This window comes from Podarcis melisellensis (assembly GCF_964234715.1).
Source record: "Podarcis melisellensis genome assembly, chromosome: Z".
Classification (NCBI taxonomy): domain Eukaryota; kingdom Metazoa; phylum Chordata; class Lepidosauria; order Squamata; family Lacertidae; genus Podarcis; species Podarcis melisellensis.
Window position 1 is genome coordinate 32,256,699 of NC_138547.1, and position 14,553 is coordinate 32,271,251.

A 14,553-nucleotide genomic window follows, 5' to 3' on the forward strand; every position below is an offset into this window, starting at 1 on the left:
CCTCCCCACCTAGCAAGCTGCTTCCGGATTTATGGAGCTTTCTCCTATCAAGGATAGCACTCTGAGTATGCTCCAGTGACACCTCCTTGTACTCTAGGGTTTGGTTTCATCTATTGATCTCTGAAATACAGCATCCTACCCTACAGACTGTATCTGAGGCAGATTTAGGGGAGTGCAACTGGTTTGGTCGCACTGGGTGTGGAACCTGGGGGTGCCATTCTATTATTTAGAATACAGTGAAAGAGGTGGGGGGGCACCAGATTTTGTCATCACACAGGGTGCTGCTAAAATTTGAGAACTCAGCGTCTGCCACTGACCGTATGGAGTGTTAAGAGCAACTGCTGGGACCCTCTTGATAGTTCTGCTGCCCTCACAGGCTCGGGGTGGTAGAATCATAGACTTGTAGAGTTGGGAGGGTTCCTGTGGTCATCTAGTCCAACCCCCTGCAGTGGAGGGATTGTGCCTGTGGCGGCCTCTAAATTGTGGAACTTCCTCTTCCCCACAGAGGTGCATATGGTGCCTACATTATGTACGGTAGTTTTTGTCATATGCTGAAGAAACACCTCTTTACCTTGGTTTTGACAAGGGGTGAGTGTGTTTTAGGACTCACCTGTGATTTGTTTAAACTGTTTTTAAATTGTTGTAACTCACACTGGGACCTGCAGGTGAAGAGCGGATAATGATTTTGTCATAATACTTGTTGTTGTTACAAATTATTGTCTGCTTTGTCTATAAAGTCTGTAAAATGATGTGAACAGGTTACAACATATAAACAGTCAGAATATTTACCACCCATCACAATTGAAATATCAAACTATGCCTAGGAGGAAGAGCAGAGGTGCTCCCAGATTGTCATTATTTTTGTACAGATAGGTAGCCGTGTTGGTCTGCCATAGTCAAAACAAAAAAAATTCCTTCCAGTAGCACCTTAAAGACCAACTAAGTTAGTTCTTGGTATGAGCTTTCGTGTGCATGCACACTTCTTCAGATACACGGATATTTTTGTAGTTAAGATTCATTAGGATCCCTGCTCAAGGAACAGGTCTTCTGGAGGAGATCCAGGGTTGAGGCGCAATAAATGGTATTTAAAAATACAGCTACTCAGATCTAACAGGTAACCAGAAGGAAGAACAAAGGCATTGCTAAAAAATGAAACCCTCACTTCCTAAATCAGGGTTAAGAGTCAGGGTTAAGTGTCTGGGAGCAACAAGTTCCACGTAGCAAAGCGGGAACTGCTGCTCTCAAAGGCTCTCCACATGCTCCCCTGAATATATTTGGCACGACTTTGGGGCTGAGTGTGGGGAGCCCAATCCACCAAAACAGCTCCTCACTACATAAAACTAGGTAGTTTTATACACTCTGGACTCCTTAAGGAGTGGGGGACATGCCTCTTTGCATGGCAACTGTATTACCGACTTTACTTCAAAATGTGGTAAGCCAGCCTTGCTACATTTTGGGAAGCCCTCCAGCTCCTTCTGCCAAGTGAGGCTCTGGACTTCTGTTGCAAAATCCTGACCTGACGGGCACCGTTGCCTGACAAAGCTCCCTTCGCTTTGCTTCTCTCACCCCTGCAGAGATGGAACAACGGACATAACCCGCACTGTCCACTGGGGGGAGCCCACAGATTTTCAGAAGGTACTGTTTCTTCTTCCAACACCTTCACATGGATTGCACACCTGGGACTCGGGGACAAAGTCTTGTTTTCCTTCTGCTGTATTTCCACCCCCACCCCCTTGTCTAAGTTACTTTGCCCTCCTTTTCTCTTGCTACCTTCAGGATGGCTATGGTAAAGCAGGTGGCTCGCAAGTGTGTTGTTGTTGTTGTTTTTCAAAAAAAATTATTGATTTTTACAAAATTAAAAACACACTAACAAATAAACAAACATAAACCATAACCTTATTAAAACTAATCTTCTTAACATTGTTAAGCGACTTCCCTAGTTGAATTTCAGTGCTTATCATTTTAACGGTTTTCCAAATCAAAGTTATTATAATTTTAACTTAATCACTTAACATCACTCTTTCTTCCCAATTCAGCATTAAACACAATAATTCATCGCATTACTTATTTAAGTCCTAAGCCTAACTGGTAATTGCAAGCTTTTTCCAATTAATTTAACTTAACGTATTTAACTAAATAATCATTAAATTTCATCCATTCTTCCTGGTACTCCTCCTCATTCTGGTCGTGGACTCTTCCGGTCAGGTCGGCTAGCTCCGAAAAGTCCATCATCTTCACCTGCCATTCTTCCACAGTTGGTAGTTCTTGCGTTTTCCATTTCTTAGCTAGTAAAATTCGAGCAGCAGTTGTGGCATACAAAAATAATTTAACATCTTTCTTGGGCAATTCCAAACCTGTTATTCCCAGAAGAAAGGCCTCTGGTTTCTTTATAAATGTATATTTCAACATTTTTTTCAATTCATTATAAATCTTTTCCCAGAAGTCTTTCACCACATGTGATAAAAAGTTCCTTCTTTCTCTTTACATTTCCAGCATAGATTGTCACAGTTATGATAAATCTTTGCTAATTTAACAGGAGTCAAATTCCATCTATACAACATTTTCATTATATTTTCCTTTAACATTGTACATGCAGTGAACTTGACCCCTCTCTTCCACGATCTTTCCCAATCCTCAAACATTATGTTGTGTCCTACATCTCTTGCCCAATCTATCTTCTCTGATTTAACTTGTTCATCCTTTGTATGCCACTCCAAAAGTAACTTACACATTTTAGACAGATTTTTAACTTTAGTGTCCACCAACTCCGTCTCCAACTTAGATTTTTCAGAAGCAAAACCATTTTTCTGATCTAATTTGTACAATTCATTAATCTGGTGATAATGTAACCAATTTAACTTATCTTTAACTTAGTCAAATGGTTTTAACTTATATCCTTCTTTATCCTCCAGTAATAAATCTGAATATGTGAACCATTTGGTATCCATATTTAAAATTTTTCTGGGTCTTCGCCTCCATTGGTGAGAGCCATCTGGGCATCTTCCTTTCTAAAAGATTTTTATATTTTATCCAAACATTGTACAACGATTTCCTAATTACATGATTTTTAAATGCATTATGGGCCTTTACCTTATCATACCATAAATATGCGTGCCATCCAAACATATTGTCAAATCCCTCCAGATCAGTATCTTCTAGCTGTATCCACTCTTTAATCCAGCAAAGCGCTGCTGCTTCAAAATAGATTTTCAAATCTGGCAGGGGAAATCCCCCTTTTTCTTTAGAATCCGTAAGTAATTTATATTTAATTCTGGGTTTTTTCCCCTGCCAGATAAATCTAGATAAAGCTTTCTGCCATTCTTTAAAACATTTCACATTATCTATAATTGGGAGGGCTTGAAACAAAAAAAGCATCTTAAAAAAGCAACACATTCATCTTAAATCTGGCCCATTAATGACAATTTTAAATTTGACCATACCTCCAGATCTCTCTTAATTTCATTCCATAAATTCTCATAATTATATTCTTACGAGTTCAGATTTTTCCCAGACAGGTTCACCCCAAAATATTTAACTTTTTTCAGAAAATCAATGCCCGTTTTTTCTTGTAGTAGTTTTCTTTCATCATTATCCAGATTTTTCTCTAATAGTACTTTGGTTTTGCTCTTATTTAACCTAAATCCCGCTACTTGTCTGAATTCCTGTATCAGCTCCAGTGCTTTTACTGCACTGGAGTCTGGGTCTAGTAATGTCAATACTAAGTCATCAGCAAAGGCTTTTAATTTATATTGTTTGGATCCCACTGTAATATGTTGTTGTTGTTAATTGAATTAATATACCACCCTATACCCAGAGGTCTCAGAGAGGTTCACAGAAAAGATCACAACATATATAATCAGAATAAAAACAATGACTCAATAACACACACCCCCGAAAAGAGTCACATTTTAAAGTGTATAGGATAGGCATAGGCAACCTAAGGCCCATGGGCCAGAAGTGGCCCATGGGGGTTGTTTAACTGGCCCATGGACCCCCGCCACCCACACGGCTGGCTCCTGTGCACCGGGCTAAACTGGTGCAGAGCAGAGCGGGGACCGCCTTCCGTGACACTGGGCAGCTTCCCATTGGCTGCAGGAAGCTCCTCTAGCCAATGGGAAGCTGCACACGCCTCCTCTGCGCCGGAAGGAGTGCTGGAAATGGCATTTGTGCACACACAAACATGCACTCTGGCCCACCGTGGTGTCTGCAGGATTGCGAATTAGCCCATGCCCCAAAAACGTTGCTGACCCCTGGTATAAGATGTCTAACAGATCAACCATAAAGGTACATGGACCCCTGACCATTAGGTCCAGTCATGACTGACTCTGGGGTTGCGGCGCTCATCTCACTTTACTGGCTGAGGGAGCCGGCGTACAGCTTCCGGGTCATGTGGCCAGCATGACTAAGCCACTTCTGGCGAACCAGAGCAGCTCACGGAAACTCCATTTACCTTCCCGCCAGAGTGGTACCTATTTATCTACTTGCACTTTGACGTGCTTTCGAACTGCTAGGTTGGCAGATCAACCATAGGCCTGGTTAAAAAGTAAAGTTTTTGCCTGGCGCCTAAAGGTGTACAATGAAGGCGCCATCACTTTGGGCAGAAATATCTCAACTGGCTTACCTCCTGAAACCTGTCCCCATTCTAGGGAGACCCCAGCAGTAACCAAGCCAAGTGGCATATCGATTCCCTTGTGGAACCGGTGTCCCTGGTACCTCTGCCTATATTGGGCACTTGGTGAGAGTTGGTACAGGTCTCCCCCTCCCACCATGCATTTAAAGTGTACCCCTCACAGAGCTGCAGTTCCCAGCACCTCCATAAGAAGGAAGTATCAGCAGGCTTGGGGAACCCTGAGGTTTGCAAAAGTACCAAAAAACAAAAAACACAACCAACAACACTTTTCAGGGGAGGATTCTGGGAAGGGGAGGGGACAAAAACAGCTGAATAAGAAATAAGTATGCTCAATGGAATGGCCACAGAATGTGGAGGGTGGGGCTGGAATGATAAAGGAATGGACTGCAGGGCAGGCCAGTGGCCAGGCAGCAGCACTCAACACTGCAATATTTTGTTGCAGGATTTGCATGTTGGTTTCAGTTCATGACTCTGAATGGAAACTCATCTGCTGTGCTCCGCAAGGGGCTTCCCAAACCAGACAAGGAAACTGGGTGCTTAATAAAACATACTGTTTTATTATCTTTCACAACAGCAAGTTGTTGGCATCCATCTGTCTCAAGAGACAATGGAGTGTGCCTCCGAGGGTGAAGTCAAACTCCTGCATTAGTAGCACCGAAGTGACGTCCCTGGGGCACAAACCTAGGCAGTGTGTATGGAGGTCCTGGGCTGCCCAAACAACAAGACCCACCCCCCCTTGGCCTCACTGATGTGGTTCAATACCTTTGGTTGAGGAACAACAAATAAGGGATTATTCTGTAACCCAGGGAATTCTGGGTGAAAGGACTCTGAGTGGGTGGGTGAAAGAGGTATTGGAAAATATGGCCCCCCCCCCTTCATCCCTGATTGCTAGGTCAGGGTTGGGTTCCTCACCCCTCCCTGCTGCCCCTAGTACAAAACAGATCAGTGGTTTAACAGTATAGGGCAGGTTTTGTGTGTTCTTACGGCAAATAAATTTTCCATGAATCTGGCTCATCTTCCCCCCCCCCTCCATTTCAGACATGCTTCCTTTCATCTCTTTATTTCTTCTTCTCTTCCTCTTCTTAGGAAGCCTATACCCGTGTGCTGATGGGAGTCATTGACCTGTCCAGGCTCATCTTTCCATCCAGAACTTCAGGTGAGAGGGGGCACCAAATAAAGTCAGCCCAGCTTCTGATATAGAGTGTTTGCCTCCTCCAAATTTAATTTCATCTCTAGGAGGGGCAGCCCAAGGTCACACCCATACCATACATCTAAAACACATTTAAAACATGTTTGAATGTGGTTCAAGACATTTTGCTGCCTGAGGCAAATGAAATGATTCCATGGACAGAAGCTGGCTGGACTGCTGGTTGAGTCTTACACAAACACCAGTGGTGTTTTTCCACCATAACTGACAGCAGCAGTCTAGTTTAGTAAGGGTGGTTAAGGCAGACTACGTGCGATACATACAGCTCTGTCTTCCATCAGTTCGCTGCCACTGCCATCAGCACCACTCTTACCTGAGGCAGCTTCCTCACTCTGCCTAAAGATAGAGCTGGCCCTGTGAACATTCTTTGGGCATAGGTGAGAGTCTCTCTGCAAGTTGTTCTGTTCCCGCTCCCACACCGCTTTCCTCCTGTGTCTCAATTTTACTTAGATCCTGACCCACCAGGCAGTTCTCCAGGGGTCACCTCTCAGGCCATGTCACACAAGATGTAGTGATGGCTGCCAACTTGGGTGGCTGTAAAAAAGAGTTAGACAAATCAGTGGCCACTAGGCATTCTGGTTATGTTCCACCTCCACGTCAAAGGAAGTATGCCTTTTATTACCTGTTGCTGAGATTTGCAAGTGTGGGAAAGGGTGTGCAGGAAAACTAAGTGTTCTCTCCTGCCGTTCCTCAACAAAACTTGACTTTTCTGTTTTAGGGAGATTTGTGGAGGCCCTTGCTCGCCGAGCCTTATGGGAAGCTGGGCTCAACTACGGCCATGGCACTGGTCATGGCATTGGCAACTTTTTGTCTGTTCATGAGTGTAAGTCGCACCGGGGTCAAGTTGAATTGCGCTTATATTGCCCTTCAACAGTGACAAACAATGAAGCAAACCTTTTAAAAATGGCAATCCACCTTCTACGCTACTAGAAGCTGAATTCTGGAAAATCTATATAACAGCCTGCCCTACACATTTGATTATAAATCGGGTCTGCTTTATCAAATGCCAGTAATTTGCACAGGGCACTGAAGTTTGCCAAGCTTGGGGGGTCACTGAAGGTGGGGCCAATTTATTCCAATTTCCTCCCCGTCCTCCTTCCTTGCAGATATACTATGGACCTTTAACTAAGCTCAGTCCTATCAAGATACTTTCAAGCTGATCTCTGTAATATTCAGGACTAGAGACTTGGGGAGTTTTAACATGAAAAAATGAAAACCAAGATTTCTCATGATACTATGTCTGTTTGCAGGGGTTGTGTAGCTTTGGTCAAATACCATGGGAGAATTAGTTTTCATTGCGTTAAAAGGGGAAGACTTCATAGTTCAGTAGGGATGGCAAAACCTCTTGGGCTGGTTTTCTGATAGCAATAACTGATCCTCTTACCTTTAGGGCCTGTGGGCTTTCAGGCCAACAATGTGCCCTTGGGAAAAGGCATGTTCACCTCCATAGGTAAGTGCCACATGATCTTCGCTGGTTCTGATGCCACCAAGCCTTGCTTCCCCCTCCCCATCCTGAATCGCAGGCAGGGATTCTTTTTCTTTCCGGAGTTTGTATCTGGGAACTGCTAAATGTTTTATTCACTGCACCATATTCTAAAGGGGTACTTGTGTTAGTCTGTTACAGCGAGCAGAAATAAGATTTTTTTGCAGTTCTTTAAACCACATGAAATCACAATAATGTGCATGTTTACCAAAAGTCTTAGTGTGCCCGTACTAAAAGCTGCCAACAGTTTCTTTTCTTTTCTTTTTTTAAAATACATTTTTATTAATTTTAACATACATATTATAAAACATACACACAAATTATTACAAATACAATCTTATTGGACTTCCATCAGCACCTCTGATGATCTTCGTTTTATACCTTTGTTTTGCATTACTTAATTTTATATTGCTTTTACCTTTCTTAACATATCCTCCCCTTTTCGTCATTTTAAAAATATTTCCCATAATACAATTCACAGAACTTCCTGCAAACCTACAAATGTTGTCTGATCATCACAAATACTTTTCATGTAATTTGTAAATTTACTCCAGTATTTGGTAAATTTCTGGTCCCGTCGGTTTCGGATCTTTCCTGTTAGCTTATCTAATTCTGCATAGTCCATTATCTTCATTCTCCATTCTTCAGTCGTCGGCAACTCTTCTTGCTTCCATTTTTGGGCCATTAATATTCTAGCTGCTGTTACGGCAAATAAAAAAAGCTTACAGTCTTTTCTGCTTATATCATTTCCCACCATTCCCAGTAGAAATGCTTCTGGTTTCTTTATAAATGTATATCTCAACATTTTTTCCATCTCATTATATATCGTCTCCCAGAAGCATTTCACCTTTTTACATTCCCACCACATATGATAAAATGTTCCTTCTTTTTCTTTACATTTCCAACATTTATTACCAGTTTTATACATTTTTGCCAACTTAACAGGTGTTATATACCATCTGTACATCATTTTCATTATATTTTCTTTTAATGCATTACATGCAGTAAACCTTGTTCCCTCTTTCCATAATTTTATCCAATCACTCAGCTGTATATTATACCCAAAATCTTTGGCCCAATGAATCATAACCGACTAAAGCTGCCCACAGTTTCAGTCTAATAAGATTTATTGCAGCATAAGTGTCTGTCGTTCAGAGCCCATTTCATGAGACCGCCTTCCCTCTGGATTTCCACCCTCCATACCCAGGAATTTGCATTGCTAAAGAGGGTCTCATTTAAATAAACAGCCTGACTGGTTTGGGCAATGAAATAAGACGATTTGCCAGACTGGTGGGGAGGGGGAGGCACAGAAGCACTCTGAACTCTCTCTCTGCCTCCTCTCTCCTTTGCCCCATTCTCTCCAGAGCCAGGCTATTACCAGGATGGTGAGTTTGGGATCCGCCTGGAGGACATTGCTGTTGTGGTAGAAGCAAAGACCAAGGTGATGCTTCTTCTCTGCCTTTGATAGGTCACTAATGGGTGGGTGCAAGACAACCTGCAGGACATTTTCTGTACAAACCGTGAGCTGTAACCTTAAACAGGTAGAGATTCTGCAACATACAGGTCAGGCCTTAAGGTATTTGGAATCCTCAAAGTCTCTTTCATTCCCATTTCACATTCTAAGGAGGGCCCTTCTGCATGTTCAAAGGGAAACAAAGCATTTATAATTGTCCTTTGTGTGAAATAACTGCAGCCCCTAATCCAGGACCAATTGCATAGAAAGAGGACAAGGGGAGCCTTTTTGGCTGAAGTGTGGTGCCAAAAATACAATTCCCATCAACCCTGACAATTGATCATGATGGCAGGGTCAGGTGGGAGCTGTAGTCTAGCAACATCTGGACAGCCACAGGTTCTTCATACCTGCTATAACGCAATATCCAGGGCAAGGGTAGGTGGTCATTGTCACCCATAGGACTTCACTAAGGGCTAGACAAGATGTGAATCTAAAGGTGTCATGGCAAACCATGCCCATGGGTTGTTGTTGTTGTTGTTTTTAAAGAAAAGTAAATGTGGTGTGTGATTTTCATTAGGACTGTAGTATGTGAGGAACCCCTGAGTGATTTTGGCTTGTTCACACGCCCAAGTTGCTCTTTGATTCTACAGAAGAGAGAATGTACATGCAAAACTCAACCTCACGAAATTGATGCAACTGCTGAAAAAAATGTGAGCCACCTCCTTTCTTTGTCTGCCATAGTACCAAATGTCTGAAGAGCCCTACCTGACCTTTGAGGTGGTGTCCCTAGTGCCCTATGACCGGAACCTCATTGATGTGAACCTCCTGTCCTCGGAACAGGTGGGTGCAAGCTAAGGGTGGGCAGATCAGTCTGTTTCTGGCATTGTTCATTCATTCCAGCCCATTTCTACACCCATCTGCAATTTTTAATTAACATTATATTTGCATGCACGTTATCCTAAAATATGCATTTTTGCCCTGATAGGGGTACATAAATGATCATAAAACGTTCATTTGGTGTGCATCTAAAACATGCATTTCTGTATGCATTTTGGTATATTGAGCCAAGAACTGTAAAATTTGGAGAGGTGCAAAAGCTAAAAGAGAACTGTGCTCGATCTATGAACTAGTATTTATTTAATTTAATAGGATTTCCTACCAGCCCTTCAGTATAAGGTTCTGAAGTGGGTTGCAAACCTGCACTCATAGAATATTAAAACCCAATGAAACAATTTGGAACAGACCAAAGAAGGGCCCAGGGTGTATGAGTTAGATTTGTTTGCTTAAAATTACAGACTGATTAAAATCCTCAAGCATCTCTAGCAAAAGCCTGGTGGGTAAAGAGAGCAGGGTCGTGAAGAGGGGAGGAGCCTGCCACACCAAACACAGTGTTCCATTTCTCTGTCTCTCTGTCTCTCCCACTCCGTCTCTCCCACTCCGCACACACACACCCAGATCAAATACATCAACAGGTATTACGAGTCCATCCGTGAGCACATCGGCCGTGAGCTACAGAGACGCAAACTGGATGAGGAATACTTCTGGCTGGAGCAGAACACAGAGCCCCTTTCTCACACCAACCTGCTGACAACATCCCTAAGTACCCTGGCTGTAGGCACCTTGACCTCTACTCTTCTGCCTAGGGTGTAGGGCTGAGTTTGGGGCATTATACCGCTTCACTGGTCCACATCGCTGCACTTAAGCCTGCCTCTCCTTGCTGTTCCACCTCCAAACGTAGCCTACAGTTAGAAGCCATCTATGGCTGCCGGACACTGTTGCTTCCAAAGCCTTCTGCCCATCAAGTCTCCGGCTCCTTACAGGACAAAATATATGCAAACAGCCCTTGATCTACAGAGATCCAGTCTGCTCTGAGAATTTGGAGAATCTGTGCTCATCTTTACCTACAGTATATCCAATAAAGGGATCTGCCGTTAGGCCTTAAAAAGAAAGACCTGAGATGTCCATGTCTGAAAGTTCATTCGATGCCCTCCTTCATTCTTACTGCATTATGTGTCAGTGTCATTTCCCCCCAGTTAAGAAAAAAAATACATCTGTATGTAAAAATGGCACACAGAAAAAGATACATCCCTATTTGACATCAGGATTTAATACAGCAGTATATATAGCCCCGAAGAAAAATAAAAACCCAAAAGGAGGAAATACCGTATTTTTCGGCCCATAGGGCGCACCTGCCCATAGGGCGCACCTAGTTTTTTGGGGGGGAAATAAAGAAAAAAAAATTATTTTCCCCCCCAGGTGCGGGGCTGGGTCGGGGAAATCTCCACAAGCCGTTGGAGAGCTGTGCGACTTCGCCCCATAGGATGCACACACATTTCCCCTTCATTTTTGGAGGGGAAAAGGTGCATCCTATAGGGCAAAAAATACGGTAATGTACTTGATTCCCTTGAGTCAGCACCCCATCTGTGCATGGGATTGTCTTCTTCACGTTTCACCAACTAACATGGAGCCTCTGTGGCTGCCTCAGCCTGGTTCCCTCCAGATGTTGAACTACAGCTCTCAGTCCCTTGCCCACTGGCCATGCTTATTGGGACTAATGGGAGTTGCTGTCCAACGACATCTGGAGGGCACCAGGCTTGGGAAACCTCAGTTTGGATTTTCTGTGGATTGTCATTTGCTCCAATTGAGTTTTAAAGAATGTGGTTTTTGCAGAGAAATCTCCTAAGCACAAACAAAAACAGGTGCTTTGACATGGAGCTTAAAAGCACAGACTGTTCCTGGGAAGAGCAGAGGAAAGGTAAATGTGGATAAACCCAATTTCAAGTGCATATTGTAACTTCAGTTTTTTTGCAATTAAAGTGGGCCTAAGTGTTCCATTGCCTTTGCTCAAGAAATCCACTTAGAAAAAAGAAACATACTTTTTGCAGTTTGGAAAGCAATAGATAAATGCCTTGAAAGTGTTGCTTGAAAGAATGATGTTTAAACACCTGCAAGCAAATTAAGATGAATGTGGGACAGACACTCATTGTTGTATAAAACCACCTTGCAAACAGATCAGAAGGTTATATATTTTCTTCCCTCTTACTAGACTTATGATCATGATCTCTGCCCTGCTGCAATTTGGAGGTGGGCGCGGGGACAGAGAAGAGAGATGGACCATAGAGAAGGAAACTTTTAGAGCCACCCATACAGGGCCATAACCAGACAAAATGGCTGTGCAATAGACCATCTACACTTGGGGGAAATGCACAGAAGTTCAGTTATCCTTTAAAAGTCTGATTTTCTGAGATGGGAGGAGGGCGAATGGACCAAAACAAGAGAGGAGCATATTTTGATCATGGTATCATGCAGGTGTCCTATAAAAAGCAAATGAACAAAACACAAAGTTCCATAATAAATGTCAAGTGTGGAAAAAGCCAAAATGTCAATGTCACGTGTCTTTTCTGGAGGCATGGTACACTGTTATGACTTGCATGGACAAGAAACACTTTACTATTTTTAAATAAGGTACAAATTATTCTAGTATTCGTTGACGTGAGCAGCGTGCGTCCTTCATTCTTGACATCGCACGAAGCCGGATTGCAAATGTCACGCAGCCCTATAACATTTTGTATGTTCCGTGTGCCTACCATCTCCTTGGCAGGGCTGGAATGTAATTAATTTCTCCCTCTCTTTTATTTCTTCTCCCCCACCCCTCTTTTTTAAAAGACATCCCTCTTTGCTTTCAGCCTGGGACTATTATTCATCCACTTTGTTGGATTCCATTTTTATTGCTTGAGCTTGCTGCTTCAAATCACCAAGGTCATACTCATCTTCTGTGGGAGAGATTCATTGTGAGGGAAAATAAGATGGTCCCAGTAGCAGCTGCGCCACGGAGTGCATGACACAGGCACAAACAAAACACATGCCCAAAGCGCATATGGCCAGGTTACTGTGCAGATAGGTCATGCCATTTTAGGGAGTTAAACTTAATTTCTGTGAATTTCTTCAGTGAGGAGTTTTAAAACTATGTTTTGGGGTGTGAGGAATTCAGATCTGCTTTTATTTGTGACTAGACGTTTAGCTTGGTAAATCTACATGTGATGAAGAAGCATATCAAGATGCTTTCAGAAGATGAAATAATTTTAATTTTACCTTCTGAAAATGTCAGGTAATGCAAACAAACAAACAAATGCATGTATCTGACAATCATTTTTAATGAGTTCTATGCAATTTTACAATTCACTTACCAAGCAAAACTAAATTACTTTAATATAACCAAAGTATCTTTTGAATTCCCAAGTCATGTTACAACCTTTTAGCACCTCTCATGTGCTGAATTTGAAAGCTGAAAAATTCAGCAGCTTCTACTATGCTGGCCAATATTGCTACCAGACTATTGTTTTATTCTGGGTGTGTTCTGTAACATGTTCTTGGCACAATAATCACGCACTAGTCCACTAGTATTTATTCTGCTTTAGTTTACTCTGTGATGCATCTTCAATGCTACCACCTTATTGCTGTCCAGAGGAGCAATAGTGCAACAGAAGTAGCCCATGAAATCCCATTTGTGGCATTAAAAATTATGGGTTTTAAGTTACGGGATATATGCTGACTGGAAATGAAGCAGTTTGATCACCTAAAAACTTTTTCAGGTGACAAACAGTATCGAAAGTGAGATTACACACAGGGGTGGACTTTGGTAATATGGTGCCCTGAGTGAGGACAAGATTTGGCTCACCCCTACTCCCCACCCCAGTTTTCTTATTTTCACAATAATTCATTTTGGTATAGTTGCCTTTTTCAGGATCTTCTCAGTAGATACCCACATAAATATAGGTATGATGATGTGCCCTCTTAGCTCAGCACCAGGGTGGGGTGGGGTGGGGGACCTGCAGTGCCCTAAACCCATTGCTGTTGCACATGACCACCCTAATAGATTTGTGGGCACAAATCATCATGAAGTCACATTGAGAAGGGGACCTGCACAGAATGGAGTTTGTGTCAAAATGTAGTATCCTGACAGTGCGAAATCATGCTCTGAAATTATACAGAGGCTTTCTGAAATCAACTGCAGTATTCACCCAGGAAGTGCTGTGTTGCTTTTAGTGCTTGTGCAGTGAGCAATCTGTCACTATCCTGCACAGGAAACCACCAAGGCCTCAGTCCAACTTACAAAGTTAGGTGCACTTAAGCCCATTGATTTCACTAGGCTTCAGCACATCACACTTGTATTGTGGTGGCCTGTTTAAGCTGTTCAGAAAACTACAAAGCCCATGATGTAATGTGACTTTGGAGGCTGACTGGGTGACTTTCAGCTAGACACTCTCTCTGAGCCTATCCTACCTCCCACAGCTATTGTGCAGGTGAAATGGGGAGGAGCGCCTACTAAATTCCTTACAGCAGGTGGTGCAGGGGACCATTGGATCTCCAGATGTTGCTGGCCTGCAATTGCCATCACCCCTGGCCATTGGGCATGTGTGCTGCAACTGATGGAACTTGTGATTCAGCAATATCTGGAGAGCCAAAGTTTCCCCCCGTCTGCCTTAGAGGAAAGGTGGGCTAAAATGGAAATAAATATGGGAGTGTTCGTAGATAATCCTTTCCTTTGGCTCTCCAAGCAACCCCTGTGCTCCAAAGACCCACACCACCACAGCAAGGGCCCCACTATTGTGTTTTCAGGGGGAGAGGCACCCTTTTGAGTCTCTCGTTTCCAGAAGACAGGCATCAACCTCTCACTTGGTCTTGGGTGGAGAAGTCTGCCTGTGCATGTAAGTCGCCACTTCCTTCCTGTGCAAATGTGCAAGCGTGGGGCTGGGCCCCCGACTTCTGCTGCTTGAGGC

The 14,553-nt window shown here is 43.0% G+C and overlaps 1 protein-coding gene across 1 annotated transcript in view; it reads left to right on the forward strand.

Annotated features, from left to right (window-relative positions):
- XPNPEP2 (X-prolyl aminopeptidase 2) overlaps positions 1-10,722 on the forward strand; it is a 34,292-nt gene extending 23,570 nt beyond the window's left edge. The window contains exons 15-21 of the mRNA XM_081897401.1: positions 1,575-1,635; positions 5,717-5,786; positions 6,556-6,660; positions 7,228-7,287; positions 8,685-8,761; positions 9,515-9,613; positions 10,229-10,722. Of these exons, the coding sequence (XP_081753527.1) occupies positions 1,575-1,635; positions 5,717-5,786; positions 6,556-6,660; positions 7,228-7,287; positions 8,685-8,761; positions 9,515-9,613; positions 10,229-10,423 (667 nt within the window). The 3' untranslated portion in view covers positions 10,424-10,722. The remainder of the gene's footprint in view (positions 1-1,574; positions 1,636-5,716; positions 5,787-6,555; positions 6,661-7,227; positions 7,288-8,684; positions 8,762-9,514; positions 9,614-10,228) is intronic.
- The last annotated feature ends 3,831 nt before the right edge of the window (positions 10,723-14,553 follow it).